A 23,050-nucleotide genomic window follows, 5' to 3' on the forward strand; every position below is an offset into this window, starting at 1 on the left:
TTTTTTAAACGGCACAGAATACCGTATTTTTTAGCCATTTTTCTGATGACGTTGTCAATGTGAGACTTGAAAGTTAACTTGTCATCAATGATTACTCCAAGATATTTTAACTCATTCACGCGATCAATCGTCTCACCATTAATTGCAATATTTACGTCTGGTCTGGAGTTGGCCGAAGAAATAATCAAATATTTAGTTTTGCTAATGTTTAGCTTAAGTTGTTTTAAATTTAACCAATTCGCCAGATAATGTAAGTCTTGGTTTAAAAGTGTTTCAACATCATTTGGATTTTTAGCCGCAATGAACAGAACAGTGTCGTCGGCAAATAAATTTACATCACAAAACCGTAAAACTCGCTTCATGTCATTAATATAAATTATAAACAAAATGGGCCCTAAAACACTTCCTTGCGGTACACCCAGTGTATTAGCAATGGAAACTGATTCAGAATCATAAAAACGAGTCTTCTGAGTTCTAGCACACAAATAGCTTTCAAACCATTTATATGCTGTCCCTACGATACCAAAGCGCTTTAATGTTTGCAACAATAAGGGCCTAGAAATTGTTTCAAAAGCGCGATTTAGATCCACAAACACCGCAAAAATAGTTTCTTTAGCCTCGATTTTCTCTTTCCATTTTGCTAACACCAAATTCAATGCAGACTCACAAGAGTGTCCCTCTCGATAACCTGATTGTTCTGGGATCAGCAAATCATTACTGTTTAAATAATGCATTAGCTGGCCTTTAACAATTAGCTCCAAAATTTTCTCTAATGTGTGCAGTATATTAATGGGGCGGAACTCTTCGGCTTTATCCGTCCCAGTAATTTTGGGGATAGGAACCACAAGAGATTCCTTCCAAACTTCAGGCACGTGCCCTGTTTGTAAAGATTCGTTAACAAGGTCCAGCAGGTCGTGTCCAATTACATGAAAGCAATCTTGTATTACTTTTGCGTTGACATTGTCGATACCAGCCGATCTCTTCAAAGAGTAACAAATATCTTCCAACTCTGCAAAAGTAATAGGATGAAAACCATCAAATCTACAGTTATTATGGATCGGCTGTATTATCTCGTCAGGTTCATTGACCACATCAATACTTTGATTGATCGATTGAACACTTTCAACGAAATAACTGTTAAATTTATTTGCAATAACTCGCGCGGAGTTTTCCTCAATACCATTAAAAGTAATGCACTGTGATAATGTATTATTACTTTTCATTATTTTTTTTAAGTTTTCCATAACTCTTTGCTGTTATTTTGATGTTGATCGATCTTCCGTTGTATATATGCACATCTAACCTTTTTCAAGGTGCGTGAATGTATGTTTCGCGCCGCGGTGTACCTGTTCCAATCATCGTTATCATTACTTCTACAAAATTTTTTATAACATTTATCTCTTCTACGTTTTAAACGCACAAGATCTAAAGAGTACCAGCTGTTCGAATTCTCTCGGTTTGATCGTTTTCAATTGAAATACAAATTGTCTCATGGTCTGTTATTTTATAATCGGCCTCTGTGAAGGAGTTAACATTATCAAAATTGGAGAACACATGATCAATCAAGGTACGAGAGTGTCTGGAAATTCTTGTAAATTGAAAAACTGTTTGTCTTAGATTGAAAAAACCGACTAATTGCTTTAATTGATTCGAGTTCGATCCACCAAGCCAATCAATATTGAAATCACCAGCAATTACGTTTAATTTATTCAAATCAACAAAATTTTCCCACCAGTTATCTAAAATTTCCAAAAAACGCTGGTCACTCGAACTGGGGGAATGGTAGACTATTCCAAAATTTCCCATCGTCATGCCTCTCTGAACTGATATTCCCAGGAACCAATTGTTTTCGACAGATTCGTTTGATAGAATGTTGAACTTGACTGATTCCTTGGCGTAAATAGCAACCCCACCAGTATGTCTGGAATGTGAAAGGCAAAAAGCAACTTTAGAACCCGGAATACTATATTGATCAAATGCATCAGCTTCCACTATGTGAGTTTCAGCCAGCAATACTAACATTGGTCGTTTTTTTTCCACAAGATGCCGCAAAGCAACATAATTCGTGGATAAACCAGCAATATTAAGATAAACTATTTCTAATTTCCTCTCACATTGCATTTTCTTCAGCTGCTATTTTCTTGACAACATGTTGCTTTTTCTTTTTTCAAACAGTCTCCGAAAAACTGGACACTGCGAACTTGATGCTGGATGTTTCGCGTCCGAATTCATTTTTAACTCATTATTATGTTTTAAACAATTTTCGCATTTATAATCAGTAGAAGCGCATTCCGATGTTTTGTGCTTTTCACTGCATTTAGAGCATGTCTCAGGATTAACACACTCTGTGCTTTTATGACCAAATTCGCCACATTTAAAGCAACGAAATACATTTATGGCCTCTCGTACAAAACACTTGTCCCACCCAATGCTTACTTTTCCAGCATTCATTAGGCAGTTATAAGTGTCTAGATCAACTTCGATTATCACGTTAAACTTGTTATATTTGAAGCGTGAATTTTCATACTCGGCAATAACCTTTACTTCTTTAAAGCCAATGCTATCATTCTGACTTTTCAACAAGTCTATGAATTCATCGGAGGAATATCGATCACTCATTCCCACAATCTTCAACTTAGGCCTCGCGAATGTGGGAATAACAGCATTATATCGTTCACCCAGGTTGCTTTCAATGTCTTTTTTAACAACCTCAACATTATCCCCTACTGCACACTCTGCAATTATCGAGCCATTCTTACCGTTTCTAAAGTTCCTAATTTTGTGGATTTTTGGATCTAAAGTTTTTTTCAAAAAACATCTAGTATCTTCACTAGATTGAGAAGTCTCGACCGGTTTGATCACAATGACCGGCCGAGCCTTACGGTTTTCCTTTTTCTGTAATTTATTTGATATACTCCCAGTCGAACTCGCTAAAACATTCGCGTATGTTGGTAAACTTTCCGAAAAAACCTCGTCATCACGTACTAGAAACATCTTTTTACTGGGGTTAGAGTCCGATTCAGAGTGAACCGTTCTCTCATTTCGACTCCTTTTTCTGTTCATTGGACCATTATTTCTATCGCGATCGGTATTTAAGACTATTTGGTTTTTGAAATCATCCAGCTTTCTGGCAACCCTGGTCTCAATATTTACCAGACTCTCACGAAGAGAATCGCTGAAAGATTTCAAAATAGTCTCGATCGCGTTAGATCACAATGACCGGCCGAGCCTTACGGTTTTCTTTTTCTGTAATTTATTTGATATACTCCCAGTCGAACTCGCTAAAACATTCGCGTATGTTGGTAAACTTTCCGAAAAAACCTCGTCATCACGTACTAGTAACATCTTTTTACTGGGGTTAGAGTCCGATTCAGAGTGAACCGTTCTCTCATTTCGACTCTTTTTTCTGTTCATTGGACCATTATTTCTATCGCGATCGGTATTTAAGACTATTTGGTTTTTGAAATCATCTAGCTTTCTGGCAACACTGGTCTCAATATTTACCAGACTCTCACGAAGAGAATCGCTGACAGATTTCAAAATAGTCTTGATCGCGTTAAAAACAGCAACATTTATCTGGGTTTCAATTTTGTTTTGATTATTTGTGAGCGACAGAGAGACAGATGATAAGGCATCTCTCATCTTTGTCAACTCACTCAAAACATCATCTTTCCCACCGTCATCACAGGCTGATAAACACGAAACACATTTAAACACAATATTATCATTATCATTAACGACTTTCGCTGCTATTTTCGTAAGGGGCGTGCAAACTCTGTGGAACTGAGATTTGCATTTACCAACGCAAACAACCGGATCGTCGCTAATGCGAATGATATTACCACATTTGCCACAATCCATCTTCCCGCTGCAAACAAGCCGAAGCTGCTGCAGACCAATACGCTGGACTCGTCCAGCAGCAACGGAGGGTAAAGGCAAATGAACAATGAAAAAACACAACAATGAAATTTCAATCAGCAGCCGTAGCGTCTATATAACATAGATGCGTTGGTCGGCGCTGGTATAAAATAAATCGATAAAAAACAGAATAAATTAAAAGCATTCAAAGACACTTCTACTTATCCGTTGAGATATCCAATTATGCCGTCGGATCACTAGCACTAGATCACCAAAAGCACTTGATTTCACACAAAAAAATAGCTTTTAAATCAGCACACTAGTGGTACACAAGCTAACATGCTCACCGTCATCACTTGAAACCCCACTCCAAGCGTGGGAGGAACGGTGGCTCCCTCCTGCATTCTACCGCATTTCGGAAGTGCCTCATTAAATATCATAAATTTTTCGAGTAACTTGCAATTTTTTATTGTTGATATGCCAACCTAGCACCGGAGCACCTTTGGTTTTATCGTGAATGCCACACTTGCCCTTTTTCACATCACTATTTTTTCTCTCCCGGTGTTGTTTACATTTTCACGCCGATAGCCACTAGAATATTTTCCACTAATACCAGCACGTACGAGTTTCGTAACCACTCAAACTACGTATACTTTTCTCTTTACACTAATAAACATGGCGATCGTATCTAATTTTCGCGAAAAATCGGCCGAAATGAACTAAAATTTGCTTCCAAAGTGTAGCGCCTCGCAAAACTCCGTTTTCTGTTTTTTTCTAGTTTCAAGTCAACTGCGTGTGTCAAATTCTGCGCCCGTGTTGTCAGCACTGCTAGCAGTAGGCTGCGCTCCAAGTATGATGACAGTTCTACAAGGTATGCTACATTTTTGTCTATCCACGCACACAAACTAATCTCGTTATGAAAAACTTCGCGTTTGTATGGAATTCGGAACATTTTTGGAAATTTCTCGTTTTATGTTGTTTTATGTTTGATTTTTTTGGTTGGAGAGTGAATCTCCAATTGAGACACACTAGAAATTGATATTAATTTAGATTTAGTGTGAAAAACTGCGACAATATGTCGAATTAAAATATATAAAAATGCTACATTTCTAATATTTGGAGCATAATCTTAGTCATTGTCATAGCTCATGACTTTTGTTACTGTATGAAACATAAGCGATTCTATTTAGAAGCGCTATAAGAGTACAAGAAAAAAACGAAAAGTGCTAAAAGGTTACCGGCAAAATGATAAAAAGATCATATTTTACCTAAACCCCAGCGTGTTTATGTATTTCTCACAAATAAAACATGTTTCTTCATCCATTTTATAATTCTTCAGGAAAGTATGTTTTATAAGTTTAGTTTAAAATGCATAATCATTTCAAATTTCATACAAAATCTGAAAAAGTTCATAACGCTCACTAATACTAATGCATCGACGTGAATAGTATACCTTTTAGAACTGTCATTTATACTTGGAGGCTGCGCGTTTAAATATATTTAAACTTTGGTAACCATGTGCTGTTAACAATAATAAAATAATGCTTGGATTCCGTTCCGATTCACCTTAACGTACAGCAAGTCTTATGTCGAATTCGTTTTTACGGCAGGACTATCCTAAAAAACACTTTCCGAGCAGTTGCAATGGTGTGCGTAATACCAGAGGTAACTGTCACTTTTGTTTTGGTCATTATCGCCATTGTCTTTTATCGCATTTGTGCTACTGTACGAAAAATTTGCCAATTTACTGAAAAATGACAAAATAACAAAATAAAATAAATAAAATTCAACCTGATGTTTGACACGCAAAGAACGATAATCAAAGCAAACCGATTTTGACACTTTTTTTTTTTTGATTTTGCCACATACGTGTGAATGTGTTGTTGTCTTCAAAATTGCACTCGGTTTCTTGCGCGGACTGTCCGGGACAGAAAAACTGTAGTTCGGGATAGTCCGGGAAATGTAAAAAAACAGTGATAGGACAAAGTGTAGTCCGCGGGGTAGCTACACCGCAAAAACGAAAACGACATTAGAAGGATTTCGCGCCAACTCGACTAGAGTTCAATTCCCTCTCAGAATTTAATGAAACTTTGTGTGTGTTTAAGTCTTGCTACCCTATACAACTTTGCATATATATATATAATTTTTTTTTTTCAATATAAGTTTTTAGATGAACAATTTACTGCCCATAATCGCATATTTGTAACATTTGCAAAATTGGTTGTTCGAGCAAATCGCACTTTCATATTTTGACCTTAAATGCATTGTTCCTAATATATTCTTGCAAATAGACACTTCAACTGAACTTACTATCATGAAAAAAGTACTACTTTACACTATGTATACATTGAAAATTACTTTTGAAGTCAAATTGGTTGAAGTTTTTGCAATGATACATTTATGCCGTCACTTTCAAGCTACTTTTGGAATATATCACAGGGAAAATGAAGTTTTTCATGTATTCAACAAGCATGAGCTGAACATCAGAAACTGATCACCGCTGGTTAGTTACCGGACCAGAATAACTTCCGAGTTCCAAAGGATGCAGATGTGGATTTGGATGGAAACTTTTTTGACAAAAAAGTTGAAAAAGTTAAGTAGTGTGACAATTATGCGGTTATTTATGCTATGTGACAAAACAACTTGGTATTTTTTACGACTTTTTTTAAACAAACATAAGCATATTTTTCCAGATGTAAAAAGTACATACTATTCTGAGCATTTCCCAATAAAAAGCACGAAATCCATAAAATGTCGAATGTTACAATTATGCGATTACAGGCAGTTTAGATGCCTAAAATTCTTCTGAACAAATCAAAGTGAACACTCTTATGGGAGAAAATTGTTTGCCACAACCTTCGGTACACGGCTCGGAAGAAGAAATTTTCCAACAAAATTTTTTGAAGCGGCTCTATGCATGGTAGTTTAGGATCCGTTCAAACGAGTTTTTGTTAGAAATTCATTAATTCTTCTTCGAGCTGTTGATAGAATCTACACACTTTTAAACTGAAAAAAAGGAATAGAATTGAAATGTGAAGTGAAATAGAAGTGTAGTGTAAAAGTTTTGTTAGAAAAACTTTCACCCACTTGGGTATTTCAGGAAGAGTTTGAGGCATCAAAATTCTGTTTAAAAGAATTTAATGTAGGATCTCAAAATATATGCCTACTTTGGTTTGTTCAAGAGTTTTCTGTTTCTTTCTTTTCTGACCAATTTTGTTACCAGCATCATTTCGGTATGATTTTTCTCTGCAATATCAAAATAACCAACAGCTTCCAAAAACGTTAACTGATTCATTCTTGGCCACATAAAAATACAATTTCATGATTCATAATCCTGATAGCTATAAGCCATATGTAAATAAAACCATGATACACACTTAAAACTCACTGAGTGGTCGGTTTAATAAATAATGACAGTTGTCATATTTTTTCATAAATCTTAATTCAACATAAATGAAATTCGGTATAAAATATTACCGTGCTATCACTACCAAGATTACGGAGTTTTTCAGGCTGTTATAAGATATCGCATGATACATGTAAAATCACAACTTTTTCGGAAATTGGCCAAAATAGGAGCCCCAAGTGGCCTTTTTAGAAATGCTATGGCCAAAATAAGAGCATGGGAAAGTTTTTTAGTTGAAAAATATGTAATCAAAATGACATATTTTAATGATTTCAACTTAATGTTAGTACAAAATATAGGCGAATTCATCCGAATTTCCCATTGAACTGATTCAATTACATATTTTTCGAAGGAAGAAGATTGAATATCTGTCATACATAACATACTAAACCGCTGCTTTTACCTTAGCCATCCCTTAACAGCTTGTATCTAACTCAAGCCATTACCGTACTTCCAGGAGACACGAAAAAGTTTTGTTAGAGAAACTTTTTTTCCTTAAGAGTGCCCACTTTGGTTTGTTCAGACGAGATTTAGGCATCTAAATTGGATCCTAAAGTTTTAAACGGTTTTCTGATTTTTATATATCAGCTGAAAGAGTGCAATTTTCTGAGCGAAACGTGATTTTTGAAAAATGTTAATCGTTTTCCTTCGATTTTTAAATGATGAATAAAAAACTGCTCGAAATGCCCTAAATGACTCTTCTCTCATATACCGTACATGGGCGAAACTAAGACCTGTCTTAGTGGGTCAACTAAGACCTGTCAAGAAGTTTTTTCATTCTCAATTTGAAAATCGAAGGAAAACGATAAAAATTTTTTGAAAATCACGTTTTGCTCAGAAAACACGGCTTTTTCAAATGATATATAAAAACTGATTTAGGACCCAATTGCCTATTTAAAAACTTATTTTGCAATAAGAACTGAGATGACCGATTTTTTCAGATTCACTTTTTGTTTTTATAAAGCATTTTTGTGTTGTAGGATCTTGTTTGATATTTTTAAGAAAAAGTTCAGATGATTTCATAGCAGTTATCGCTCGATAAATTTTCTTGTCATTACCATACTTCCAGGAGGACACAAAAATGTGTTTGTTAGAAAAATTTCTTTAACATTTTTTCCCTGTTCATTTTTTCCATTGTTCAGATATATCGATTTATAAACATAACTTTAACCCTTCTCAAATGTTAGTACAGACAAATTTTCGAAAAAAAATATACAAAGTTTCAGCAAATATAATCCATGAATTATCCCAGTTTTATAGAAGTTGAAATTTTGTGACTCATTCACTGTTTTATTATAGTTAACAGCATTGTAGAACGTTGAAAAATGCAGAAAATCACAATGAAAAGCTATATCAAAAAAGATTTTATGGGGCATTCTAAGGTAAACTTCACAACAGTGCATTTAAATAGGCAGATACTCCACAAAAGTTCACTTAAATAGGTAGGTAGAAGAATGATGTCTTCGACAAAATTGTTTCTTTTGAATTGTTCTACAACTGTTGAACAAAGTTTTACATGATGGCCTCGCGCAGTGTAAGGCTTCGCTAAACACTGAATGTTCCCTGTAGGCCTAATATCGAAGGTCAGTTGCCAAAATATTGTGGACAGATCTAGCAGAGATATTCAGATCGATGGCAAGATTTCGAACTGAACGTTGCCTTTCTCGCTGGATACGCTCCCTCATAACTTTACCGACTTGCGGAGTTTTCCAAAGAGGATGTCTCCTTGTACCTTTTGATGGTTTTAGAAACGAAATGTCGCATAAGCCCTTATGATTTCACGCCTTTGAATATTACTCCAAAGCCAAAAAAAAACGCTTTACTACAATCTCCTGAAATTGCTTCATCGCGCATCGAAAACAAAACACAACTGTCTATATTGTTTACATATATTCTGCAAGCGGTCCTAACTGTCAGCTTCGGGGAGCACTCAGTGTGACCTACATGGTAGTTAATATTTTTTCATTGAGTCTAGCCATTTACTGACGGTAGATTAAATACAGTTTGATTCGATTAAGGAATCATGTTTCAATCCCCAGTTTTTCCGGTTTGAAAATCTGCATTGGGATATTGGAACGCTTGGTTGAATTCAGCAGGGAAAATTTTGTCAAGGTTACTTTTATCAAGCGCGATCAACAATTTCCGGAATGTTACTAGTTGTGCAACGACCTATTAGTTAAATTTGCGACAACCGTCTTCTTTTTCTTCAGACGGTGGCAACGGTCGCTGTCTAAAAACATTCTCGAACAAATATGTCTAACAAATACATTTTTTCTAGAAATGAGAATTACGGACGTTATGTGCGGAGATTTTGAGCTTGTAATAATATTTCTCAACATAAATAGAACGAAATAGACAGGAAAAATCCAAAATAACATAGCCAAACATGCATTTCTTTGATGCGTGAGTGTCAATTGACCATCTGTGCTTTGTGTGAGAGGCGACGGTTGTTCTACATTTACGAACGAAAGCCTACTGCGACGCACACTAAGGAAGCGAGGCCTGGTAAAAAATCAGATTTATAAATCGCACTAAGAAGCAATTGTTTCCATTCCGCCGGAAATCTGCTATTTAGATTTAAATACCATATGGGTCATGCCATGCAAAGTGACCACAAAAAAGCACAAACTTGTCATCGATCATCACTGATATGGCTCAAAATTGGGACCAAATTTACACTTTTCAGTAAATGCAGCCATTTTTATTTTAAGTTTGAAAACTTTTATTTCAATTTAATTTTTTTTGTGGAATAATTGAGAAAAAAGGCAACACTGCTACAAGAAAAAAATATTTGGATTTTTTTCCTAATTCCACAAACTTTGAGCCAAATCCGTGATGGTCGTGTCCAAGTAGTATGGACACTCCGAATAAAACAACTGATTTTATGCTTAACATATTAAGAAAACTGGTGGAATTATTCTTGGTTAAGAATCTATTGTCGAATTCGTTTCGCGGTGTAGCTACACTAGGACTACACTTTTTACCCCGCAAATGTTTTTTTTTTTTTTTGACGTGGGACTACGACTTTGTTTACTATACTGGGATGCATTCTGTAAAACTTCAAATGAAACTGGCAAATGTTGCGTCAGATTTCAAACGTTAATAACAGCATAACCACTTGATGGATAACAATAATCAATGTGTTGTTGGATAGATAAAATGTAGAACAATTTTGTGATATACTTGTTTTCATTCTAATTTCATTGCTAAGAGTTAAAATTGATAGAAAAGTTTCAATTACAAATTAACTCGAACAATGAACCAATTATATACAAGTTGAGATCGTTACATAACTGTGATGTTTGCTCAAAATTGCAAATTTGGAGGGGGACAGTAGACTGGGACACGGTTATATGGGAAAAAAGCGATGGTGTTATTTTTTCGCTCCCATACACTTTTCGTGTTCCTTATGGATCCTATAAAAACTGTGTAACTTTTCAGATCGATCGGTGAAACGCCCGATTTGCGCCCGATTTTTAAAGTTTCCATACGATTTTATATGGGAAAATTCACTTTTTCAAAACTTATTCTCTATAAATTCCCAGTTGGGTCCTAAAAATATATCGATACATGATATTTGTAGGAAATTTTCCTGAGAAAAACTCTTCTGAAGACTGTAAGGCGCTACGATGCTTGTAGAAACAGCTATTTACCCCAAACTGATTGAATGTCTGACGGACGGGGTCTGAAATCTAGGTTTTTAGCGTTACGTTATTTGTGTACGACGCCTTGTTGGATTTGGTTTTTGAGGATTTAGAGTTAATTCTGACTTTGACGCATTACGAGAAATTCTTGGTACTTCTTCAACAAGAACAATAGGATTTGTCAAATACATGTTGTTTGCACAAAAAATACTACAGGCATAATAACGTCAAATATAAACGAAATTCTTTTGAGTGTTGTTAAAATTTTTTCTAAAAATAAATTTCCAGGGAAGGCTGAAAATAAAAATACGTAAGTCACCGAGCAAACACATTGATTCTGTCTGCGGACTCTGTATGTTTTGTAACAAAAAATCCCCTAATTACAGTGTTTTGTCCCACGTCACCATTTCATACAACCCTAGGGCTGTATACCTTGTAGTATTTGACGTTCCGGACTACACTTTTTCTGTCCCGGACTACACCCGAATTAAGCAGAGTGTACTTTTGGGAGTTACCAACACATTCACACGTATGTGTCAAAACTGGTTTGTTTTTGGTTCTAAAATCTCTTCCTGAATTTTTTTTTTAATACTATTGATGACTTCCACTTGCGCTTTATCTTGATATTTAAGAAATAAGTGCCGAATTTGTGCGATTTTATTGATCGTTACTCGAAATCTTCTTATAACGCACCCCATTATAGTGTAAATTGATATAAGAACGTTTTCATGCCGAATAATTTTGCAATCCGCAGAGTTTTAATTGACCATGTTTGATATTATTGCAACTTTGCACACGTATTTGGCTAAAAAATTGAGTATTTCGCACGGGTTTTTTTTTTAGACTCACGAATAGCTTTTTAATAGGGCGTTATCATTTTGGCATAGGTTCCATTCGAAGCGTTGTAGCTTAGAAACGTTTGGTTGTACAAAAAACTTGTGTGAGAATGATTTGTTGGGTCTATCCTACCAATAACGAGAGATGATAATAAGGCAAAAATGCGTTTGCAATTGTGAGCTTTATCATTAGTTTTAAAGAACGACCATCCAAAAGACACCGAGAAAAACTCTCAAGTACAGTGCCTCCACAGTTATGGGTCAGCTACAATTATGGGTCACTTTTACGCAAAACGTCTATTCTCACGAAACTGAACAATTCTCATTAGCAGTGGTATTTTTTATAACTCACTTGTAACCTCATTTAAACGATTAAAATGATTTGAAGTTGAAAATGTCACTAAAAACTATAATCCTGCTCGGTGCAATAAGTGAAGTGACCCATAATTGTAGCAATGTTACATTTTGCGGTGCACAATTGTGGGTCAGTCTATATTTTGGCTATTTTTATTACTTTTACATGATAATGCATCGAAACTGAATAAAATAACTTATTATCAAGCTTTTACAACAATAAAATAACTTGCGCTTTGTATTTTGACGATTTTATAGATTAAATGATTTTGAATGCCAAAAGTGACCCAAAATTGTGTCTTTCGCTAGGTAAGTGATATTTTTCTTCCTAACCGATTTGCATGCATAAACTGCAGTCAAACTAAACTGAGTTAAAATTTGCCCCATACGTTTACCTAATTAGGTATGAAATTCTCGGGGTTTCGCTATTTTCTCCACAGTCCAAATAAGCACTGACGAAGGCACTATGTCAGTGCCGGAATACGTATTTGCAAGTGAAAAGTGAAACTAATTGTTGATCGAAAGTACACATCAGAACACAGAGATAGATAGTAAAACATCCGTAGTTGATAACTTTTCTGATTTTATATCCATTTTTGAACATTCAGACAACACGTTGACTGACCCATAATTGTAGAGGGACTGTATATTGCGTCAAAGCAAACAAAACAGTACACAGTTTCGGTTTCAGTTTCGTTTTTTCCGAAGCTGAACAAGTTACTTTTCTGCCATAAAGCCTACGTTTCACGATTCCTCGTGATCAACACAGCTCAACAAAAAAAAACCCTACCAGCGATGAAGTGCCAATTAGTGTATATCTCCATTTTCGTTTGCCCTATTTCGGCAATTAATTAACATGTTTAATGAATTACGTTTAACACTTCCCCGCCTGATGTAACACCCATTGTCCGCCTTGTGTGTGTATTTGTGCTGGGGTGGATTCGATCTCGTTCGAACCAGCCAAACGGCATTCCTAGAGAAAAAAAATCCCATTCACACCGAGCTGCTAACAATTGTTTTAGCTGGTAATGGTGATTTTTTTTTCTCCTTCGAGGCTCTCCTACGCAACGGTATCTTTCGATCGCAGCCCATGTGTGAACAGGGCAACCTCACCAGTTGTCCAACACATGCGCCCATGAAATGAATCTATCATCAACGTCGTTGCTTCTCCACCAGCAGTGTGGGACGAACTCAAAATTTACAATCTGTTTGTTTTGCTAATATCGATATTATTATAGCATATATTTATACAGTTTTAGTTTCGCTCCTAAGTAAACAGACGGAGCCGCTTCAGCTTTTGATGGTACGATCGCTGTCTTCTGCTCGATTAAGACATAGTCTCCCGAGCGTTCATCCCGTGTCAGCTCAGCTGTGTCCGCACGTCATGCCGGACGACCGTGCTGCAGCTCCGTAGCAAAGCGCCTCCCCGGTTTATAGAGGAGTATGAAGAGCGCGTTGAATTATTTACTTTTAATCCAATTTGTTGATACAGCAAACGTTCTACTATATACTCAACACGCGGCCAAATATTGATCCATTCAATTACCATTCCGCGCAGTCTACATTGACTCGGCCCGGACAAAAACCGTCAATATTTGGACGCAAAATTTTGGATCCTGTGCGAGATTTTCCGTGACATTTGTCGGAATGATTGAACGACGACCTTTCACTTGCCAACCAGTTCGGAATTGAGCAGCGAATTCCGAGAGTTCGTTTGCTCAATTGATGACTCTGTTCTGTGTTCGCTTTCATTATGAGTTCGAAGCCCTGTTTGATCTCTATCATTTCAATTGAAAGCCGTGCCACGTCCGCGGCCAATTCTCAGGAATTCTGCTCCGCTTGATTTGAATATGCGTTGCGGTGCGCCCGCGCCCGGGACGGGACAGCGCTGCAAAACAATATGTTATTATCTGATCACCGGGGATGAAATATTAAAATGTCGAAAATCGCTCGGCTCGGCTTTAACCTACTCTCGATCGCAATCGTTTAACATTCTTGTTGCGCCACAAATAAACATGAGGCTGCCTCCGCAGCTATACGCGAATAATACGACGAGTGCCGGTGCGATATTTGCGCGATGATTTATGCGTTTTGTTCTAAAAAAGTGATTACAGCGGCGTGACTTCATAAGTGAAAACACCGCCACTGCCGTGGTCGTCGTTGTTCGCGTAGTTTTGCATCTCGCGAACGCACACCAACGGAGCAATTGGCCCCGATCACGTGTGCTCCCGAAGAAACCCGTCCTTGCACCCAACACTGCCTTACCACCGAAAAGCAATTGTTAATTAATTTTTCCCGCTTTGATGTTGTGCGGCAAACCGGCTTTCTTTGCTCTGTGTGTACACACGGAGCTACCGGGAGTAAGTTAAACCGAGCGATATTTGATTGAAATATCGATTCGGCTACTTCCGGCTCACCGGCGGCTGAGCGGCTTTAATCTCAATCGGTCCGGCACCTGGATGACGAAAAAGTTCGTGCACGGTTTGCGTTTGAAATCCAAAGTCCGTGTAAATGTTTGATCCTACGTTGGTCCCTTTGATCCGCGCCATCTTAGTACGTACTGAACTAAGCTGCCATTGCTGTACCTAACGATGCATTGCCATGACAGACTCATTTCGCAAACGACTTTCCGTTGACTACCGAGCGGCAGGACAGAGCAATAGCAGCAACAAAAAAAAACGTTTCGCGACCACATCGCCGAGACAAAAAAGCCATCAAAGGATTATTTATTGGTTTGGGTATCGGGTTACGCTTTACTCTAAAACATTTTCAACACGCGGCCTCTCCCGATTTGTGTATGTTTTTTTTTGTTCATTTTTTTTTGCTCTTTGCGGTCCATGGTTAGCGAACAAGAAGCTTCTGATTAGCATATCTTTTTTGCTTCTCGATGCCCGATCCGAGGCTCGATCAAGCGAAACTTCGCAGTCCCAAAGTGTGTAACATAATATTTTAATTTGATTTTTTTTTGCTTTTTCTTCTCCTGCAGGCTGTCTAACAATGCAAATTTCGCTGAGTTGCAATTTTTAAGCGCCCGCCGAGCTGCCGTTGCCGCAGCCGTGGCCAGCGCAGAGGCCGCCGCCGGCTCAGCGCTACCACCGCACCCAGCAACGGTGATCCCAAACACCATCTCACCTCCTGCCACGTCCGGCGGTCCGCCCGAAGAACGCAGCAGCAGCAACGCCACGAACGGCGGCGGAAACTCTAGCCCCGGATTGCCGACTACCAATGGTGGCAGTCCACCGGGTCCGGGACAGTCTGCTGGACAGACCACCCTTCCACCCTCGGTACCAGTGCCACATCCCAGCGATTTTCATCCGGCCTACAGGATACCCGGCTACATGGAACATCTCTACTCGCTGCAGCACGCGTCGGCCTCGTTGCATGGTAAGTGTTTGCTTTGCGATCCAGTTTCCAAACCGTTGTATTTCGCCGGAACGGGAGATTTTGTTTTGGCTACGCGTGACTGTCGTTACTGTGGGCAGCCAGGCAGGGTTTGGAGTTAGAGCTGCATCAGCAACTCTGCGGCCGGTTTGTGTAAGAGTTTGCAGCGTATTTATGCATTTGAATCCAGCAGGCGTCGACTTTTTTTTTGTTACTACGTAGTATCGAATGATTATTGAAATTTCAGACTCTCTGAGTTCAGTTGTAACAGAAATTTCCCGGAAAGTAATCCTTCCTCGGTGTTCCGTCCGTTATGAGAGGTCTAATATAACCAAGCACTATCAATAAATCGTGAAACGGGACGGAATCCAAGCACGGGAGGACCGATGGTTTCCTCCTGCATACTACCGCATTTCAGGAATGCCTCATAAAATATTGTTAATTTTTCAACTAACCTGCAGTTATTTATTGTAAAACCAGCATTAGAGGGCTAATTTATTCAGTTTGCACATTTCGGTGCTGTTTATAGGAGAACTGCTCCATTATTCATTTCAGCCCATATATTCATCTCATACAATATGAAAACAAAATTGAAAACAGAAAAAACGCATATTTTCTAACTAAATCAATCTGCTAACCCATGGAATGGATTCTTTTTAGTTCACTTTAGATTCCTCATAAAGTATAATCCTCAAAAACTCACTTAAAAGCACTAAATTTGATATTATAGTCGGGCATCTGCGTTCGAAAACTCATTTAATTCAATCACCTACCTCAGAAAACAAAATTCGCGCATTGTTCTATACGGCTACAACGGGACTCGTTCAACAGCCAACCAAAGTTTTTTTCATCACAAGCGGACCACTTTTTATTTTAATCACTAAACAAAACCACTCGTTACACTGAGAAAACTTTAATCTTTGAAATGTTCACCTCAAATTTCCTAAAACAAGCTTGAATTAGCAAAAATATATGGGATGAATTCCTAAATTTCATCTGTTTTCACTGCGTTGAAGAAAACCAAAAGTTGCCAAATCAGTTTCTGTTAATACGAAAAAATCATACTGAAAATATTTAATTATTCTGACATAATTGACATAAATCTACAGCGATGCAGTGGTTACCTAGGTTACAAATTTTGCACGTAAACAACTACAGCGAATATCTAAGTAACCTACTACGACGGGCTGCGGCTACGTTCATTGATGATAATGTGATTCATTCATGATTAACAGTGTGGTGAATATGGGGGCGTCGTGCGATGAATAATTGAGCAGTGATTCGAGTTTTGAGATGGATATGAAAGCGTTGTGAAAAATGGTTTGTTTTACAAAATTCAGGATAAATCTAGCTAATTTTACTAAATATACAATGCTGCACGATTCCAAAAGAGCACGTAAGCATATTTAGTTTATTTGTTCAATGATTTCGTGAAAATTTGGTGTTTAATCCGTGCATTCTTCGTGAATATCGGCCTAATGAGCTGAGTAATGGATCAGTTCCCCTCTTTTCGCGCCTGTAGCGATTATAACATTTTCCACAAATACCGGCAGGTTAAAGGCGCGTACCCACTCAAACTTAGTATACTTTTATCTTTACACTAATTAACATCGCGATCGTACCCAATTTTTGCGAAAAATCGGCCTAAACTTGCTTCTAAAGTGTACTGCCTCGCAAAATTCCGGTTTTTGCTTTTTTCTAGTTTAAAGACAACTGCGTATGTCAAGTTTTTCGCCCGTGTTGTCAGCACCGCACTGCAGCAGGCTGCGCTAGCTTATAGAAATGTTCAAATTGATATGATTTTGTTGAATTTATTTACACCAAAAATATTAAAAATTTGGTAACAATGTACTGTTAACAATGATAAAAAAATGCTTTGATTTCGTCCCGTTATACTCTAAACCATTGTAGAATCGTTTTAGCTAGAAATACTTAGATAAAGATGAGCGGTGAAAAACATGAATTCGGAGATGCCAGATCTATTTTCAAAGTGCAATATTGACTAATATTGCCATTCGAGTCGTGTCGTCCGCCTGGTGATGATGAAAGTCCACAGATATAATGAAGTGCATCACAGAAAACGTGGGAGTGTTAAATGTTATGTTTATGTTTGATTTCATATTTGCTAACCATAAAAAGACAAATCAACCTCCGATTTAAAATCAATGAAGTAATGCATTTTTAGAGCATTCTCAATTAATTGTTCAGCAATAGAAAACAAGAACTGTACTTGATATCAATACCCGTCAATATAGTTTTTAATTTGTTTTTGTATGTTATTAGGTTCCAACATTTAATCGGCTGCAATATTCCACCGATCTTTTCCGCCAAATCATGAATTGACATCGATTTGAAAAGGTTAACCCCTTTCGATTCAGGTTGGAGTCAGGGAATTTTCGTTTTTTTGGGAACTTGTAAACCTCGCCAGTAAACAATGCGCTGGATAACTCTTGACAAATAAGATGCTAGATAGAGGGGAGCACAGTTTGACACTGAAATTGTTCACAGTTCTTTTTTGAAACATTCTTTGTTACTAAGATAGAAATTTAAAATATCAGCCGTATACCTACAAAACTAAAGCTCCTCTGAAACATAAAGGATGGAAAGGCCAAAAAGAAATATGGTTGAGAGTATGTTTATTCTCAATTTAAAAACCCATTTTTTTCAAGGTTCATACATTACATTATTAAAAAAAATTGGTTAGTTTTTCTGCGGCGAAAAAACGAATGCTTGAGCCTTCCTTTTCATATGCTGCATCAGATTTTGTACAATCGGTTTGTCGACCTTCTCAGCTGCTACATGCCAGTTCGCCTTGAAATGCTGTTCGCTCCTGATGACTTTTTTTTATTTTTCGTATTTTTCGCTTTACGATGGCCCAGTATTGTTCGATCGGGCGAAGCTGTGGGGTGCTGAGCGGGGTCTTATCCTTAGGCACGAATTGGACTTTGTTAGCCGCACACCACTCTAGGGACCGGAACACAGCAGGATTCGTTTTTGGAGCCACTCGTTAACGAAAATTTCCTGGTTGATGGTGCCGTTTGTTGCAAAAATGCTGCTCTTCCACACGAGCATATCGCCTGCCAAACCAGATATTTCTTTGCGAATTTCGACAATTTAATGTGTTTAAATATCTCGCCACCTTGCCCCTCCACGTCGCTTTGTAGAATTCTTGTCCCGGAAGCTGGTTAAAGTCGGTTTTGACGTATGTCTCGTCATCCATAACGATACATTCGGACAACATCGTCGGGTACAACTTCCGTGTCCTCGTTTTGGCCGGTTTGTTTTGCTTTTCGTCGCGGTTTGGGGTCTTTACCTTTTTGTACGTTGACAGCCCAGCTCTTTTCTTGGCACGTTGCTCCGTGGTGTGGGACACTCCGACTTTATCTGCCACATTCCGAATCGATAAGGTCCTCATCATCGCTTTGGTTGTCTGTTCGACCGTCGGGATGCAGTTGTGTTCAACTTCTCCCCAAACACTCTAATCACTTTAGACTCGGCGTTTTAGGCGAATTGAGCTTTTCCGCTAACTGAATGCGACATAAGCGGAATTTCTTGGTGTGCGTGCAGAATTTTTAAACACCGTTTCTCTTGTGTGGAGACCATTTTGACAACGGTAAATTTGACAGGTAATAGAAAATTCTCTCTAGATAACTCTGTGAAGCAGATTTGAACTCTTCTGCGTATTAGGACCAAGACGTGAAACAAATTAGACTCGCAGGACGATATATGAGTCTGAAAAACGCAGCCCCGTATTGCAACATTTGTATTTGAAATTCTTTTGGGGGCCGCGAAGCTCTCTGTGCTTCGCAAAGGGGGCTGCGGAGCTCTTTGGGTTTAGCAAAAGGGGCCGCACCGCCAAAAAGGTCGGGAATCACTGACCTAGAAACTGGCAGCTGGCTTCTACTGCCGTATTGGTGGTTGATCCGCCATATACGTTGTAGCTCTAAGACTACTTAAAAGGAGGCTGCAAAAACCACACTCCAGATGTCCGGGTCTTCACACATCTTCCGAACTAAGTTATCTGAAGTTGTGTTGTAGCGCACTGACTATCATCATGCCGCTCCTCGCAAGTACGAAACGAGGGCATACAATGAAGAATGCTCTTAGATAAAGAAAAAAGACACATGAAGGATCCAACGTGCTGTGTAGGTATTGCCTGAAGCTAGCATGGCCTGACAGGATTAGTGTGAGATGAGAGTTCACTTCTCTTGCCCGGATACATCCGAAATAAATTATCTACAATTCGAACCAATTCGAATTCATGTTGCCATCTGAACATCGACAATGATCTTCTGGTACCTTGTATGCCCTTTGTATCACGTTTATCGAAGCGCTCTACATCCTCCTTAATGACGAAGCCGGACAAGACGCAAATTTCATCGTATGACACTGTACGATATACACTAGTTAACCTCAGACACATGAGCCTATAGGTATTATCCAAATACCATGATAACCTAAGTATGGATGAAACCATGCTGGCAAAAAGTTTCCGTACACCGCTGAGTTATTCGACATCATTTGTGATAGTGCTGCAATACTCGTTGAGGTCCTTTCCAGACATAGTTGACGTGGCTCTTGAGCGTAAGCTTGTCGTCAACCATAACTCCCAAGAGTTTCAAAGATCACTTTAAGGTAATGGTAGTCTTCAACTCTGACCACCGCCTGTTGCTTCAATTTACGGTTACTCACAACTGTGACCTCCGTTTTATGGTGCGTTAATTCAAGTGTCCTGGACACCATTCGATCCTCAATCTTGCGTGTTCAATGCATGGCCGTCAACTCGATCTCTCCAATCGACTCGCCGTAGACAACCAGCATTAAGTCGTTCGCAAAGCCGACGATCACTACCTCTACAGGGAAGTTTAGCTTCAACACTCCGTGGTACATGACATTCCACAACAGTGGGTCTTAATTTTCCAAAATCTGATGACTGCGTAAAAGTGAATGCATTTCCTCTTGCGCTGAGCTTCTGTTAACGTCGTCTAGAATAGAATAGCATCCAGCTTGGACCTAATACTCCGGAGGACGAACGATTTAGCTGCCAGACTGTTTACACCCTCTGTGTACTTCACCACTCTGTTGAGGAGTATCCTCTCAAGCACTTTGTCGGCAGTGTCCATCAGACAAATGGGTCTACGATATAGTGACAAATAATTGCCTCCTCAAATACCGCGGTATCGAAATGCGATGTCTTCCACCCGCTGACGCTTAAAGTGTTGGCTCTAACTGTTGCATGCCGCTCCCCTTTGTGGGCCATCGTCTACCCTCCAGTTCATGATCAGTCCTGGGCTGGAGAACATCACGTCGATGATCGACTCCGCACCATTTGTGCTGACTGTACTTTTGGCCCCAACGTTGACTAGATCCAGGATGAGCTTTGCCAAAGCCTTAAACAAAATCTGTACCCCTTTGGTTCGTACAACGACTTCCCCACTCAACAGCCCAAGCATTGAAGTCAGCCGCTCCATGGCTCCATGGTTACGAGGTCGACCATCTGAACGAACCTTTCGATAGACCAACGTGGCAGAGCGTAACATCTGCAGTAGAAAACTTTTACCTTGTTTACCTTGGCAACCGCGTATTCTTGCAACTGCAAGGAAAAAGAAACGTTAGTCCAACATTTACTTGAGTGAACTCTACGTGCCCTCATAAATGAGAGAAAAGAGATGAGAAAATGTTAGTTGGAAACAAAGACCCTAGGATACATCTAATATGCTCATAGCACTTGAGAAGTTTCACAGTGAACAAAAGCGGATCTATAGAACATTTTGCGAGACATTTCTGAACTCAATTTATGATGACATAACGCACGTAAAAGCAACATCAGTATCAGCAGGATCCGTGACACCTGTCAGTTCGTAAAATGGTCTATTGTAGCAGCAGTATAACAGTACCAAAACACACGAGAGTCGATGCCGCGGTAACGTAATAAGTCGAAAGTTCTTTTCCTTGGGTAAGTGTTTGAACGTCATCATAACATAATTTCGAAATCATAATTTATACTTATCTTGCTGAACACATTCTAGCAATTTTCCATACGAAATAGACGGGTTTAAGCCAATTTTTCGGTAAAATAAAAAACAAATAAAATGTAAACATTGATTGGACGAATACCTCAAACACGCTCAACCGTGCTGCCAGAACTTCTTGCTGTCGTTCGCACCATTGTAATCGTAATTGAAATAAATAAAAAATCATTATTAGAACAAAATTTTGAGACGATCGAGAGGAGAATCGAACATTTATAAAAAAAGGTTTATTATTTTGCAAGTCGAACTTAGCGGATATGAGCATTTAAAGAGAATCATAACTTTTCTAACTTCCGGAGGATAACGGTGTTTAGTAATACGTTAAAATATCAACCATATTCTTGGTTTAGCCCGTTATAATCATAAAGAGCCTTCTTATCTAGAGTTTAGAGGACAGTCGAACAACCGAACATATCTCGGTAAATCGAGCCTCCACTGTCGATCCTATTTGGCCATGTATCCACACTCATAATTTTCCCGATGCCAACCAAATAAACACTATCATTCAATTCCCTCTCTTCACATTATCCACGGTCACTGCCAAATCGCGTGACGAAAGTTGGTGCGGACAGTTTGCAGGAAAAAAAAAACGCTGCTGTCCAGCGGCTGTCAGCCCCGTTTGGGGCAGAAGGCACCAACAAAAACAATACGCGCAGAAGACTCCGCGGGCAGCGAAACTGCAGCAGTAAACCGCCGTACCACGACGAGCGCCGTGAGCTGTCACGTATAAATTGCAGTCATGTAAGACCTTGATTAATACACTCGCGGCCCACCGTTCGTCATCCCATCTTTTGGCGAACCGACTGACCGGCCAAACGGTGCCGCTGCCACCACCGCCGCCGCTCTTATTTTTCATATATATCCACACATAAATTTAATTTACGAGTTTATGACTGCGTTTATAATGCGATTTGGTCAATCTCTTATGCGCTTCGCGTAAGCTGAAGCCCGCATGTGACTCGCTCCATCTATTCCGAGCTCTCGGTTGCGACGAAATCTCGATGATGATGAGTTTTGCGCAAATTAATTGGACACACGTAGTCCGCGTCAAGTGCCAATAAAATCGGCCGGTTGTGCCCGTGCGTCGGTGTCTTCCGCGGGGGCCACGGTCGTCGACTATTAAAACAAATGAGTGACATCTATATTTCATTTTCGCCCTGTCAAGCCAGTTGTCGCGAATTGGCTATAAATAATTGCCGGCATTGGTGCAAAAGTTGCCTAAATTGAAGTGAAAATGAAGCTATTTCTTCTCCATTTCTTGGAAGGGAACATGTCTTCACCTGCCGATGATGCAGTGGCCAACTCGGGGCCCGTATTTAGCGCTTCTGTGTGCTTTTAACTAGCATCGGACGTGATTAAATTATAAATAGTCGCACATTCGCTCCGCATTAGGTTCCTCCTTGGCTGCCGTTTATTGTTTTTGGATTCTTGTCATACGCGCGCTCTCCGGGCTTCTCGTTTTCGTTCGATCGGTTTTTTATGACTTTCACAGAATATAATTTGAATGCACCATCACCGTGTACCTCTTTCCTGTCGAAG

At 38.9% G+C, this 23,050-nt stretch overlaps 1 protein-coding gene across 1 annotated transcript in view; it reads left to right on the forward strand.

Annotated features, from left to right (window-relative positions):
* LOC129721674 (transcriptional activator cubitus interruptus) overlaps positions 1 to 23,050 on the forward strand; it is a 159,980-nt gene that overhangs the window by 120,107 nt on the left and 16,823 nt on the right. Inside the window, exon 2 of the mRNA XM_055674531.1 lies at positions 15,085 to 15,482. Coding sequence (XP_055530506.1) covers positions 15,085 to 15,482 — 398 coding nt within the window. The remainder of the gene's footprint in view (positions 1 to 15,084; positions 15,483 to 23,050) is intronic.

Source organism: Wyeomyia smithii, chromosome 1 (genome assembly GCF_029784165.1).
Source record: "Wyeomyia smithii strain HCP4-BCI-WySm-NY-G18 chromosome 1, ASM2978416v1, whole genome shotgun sequence".
In the NCBI taxonomy this organism is placed as follows: domain Eukaryota; kingdom Metazoa; phylum Arthropoda; class Insecta; order Diptera; family Culicidae; genus Wyeomyia; species Wyeomyia smithii.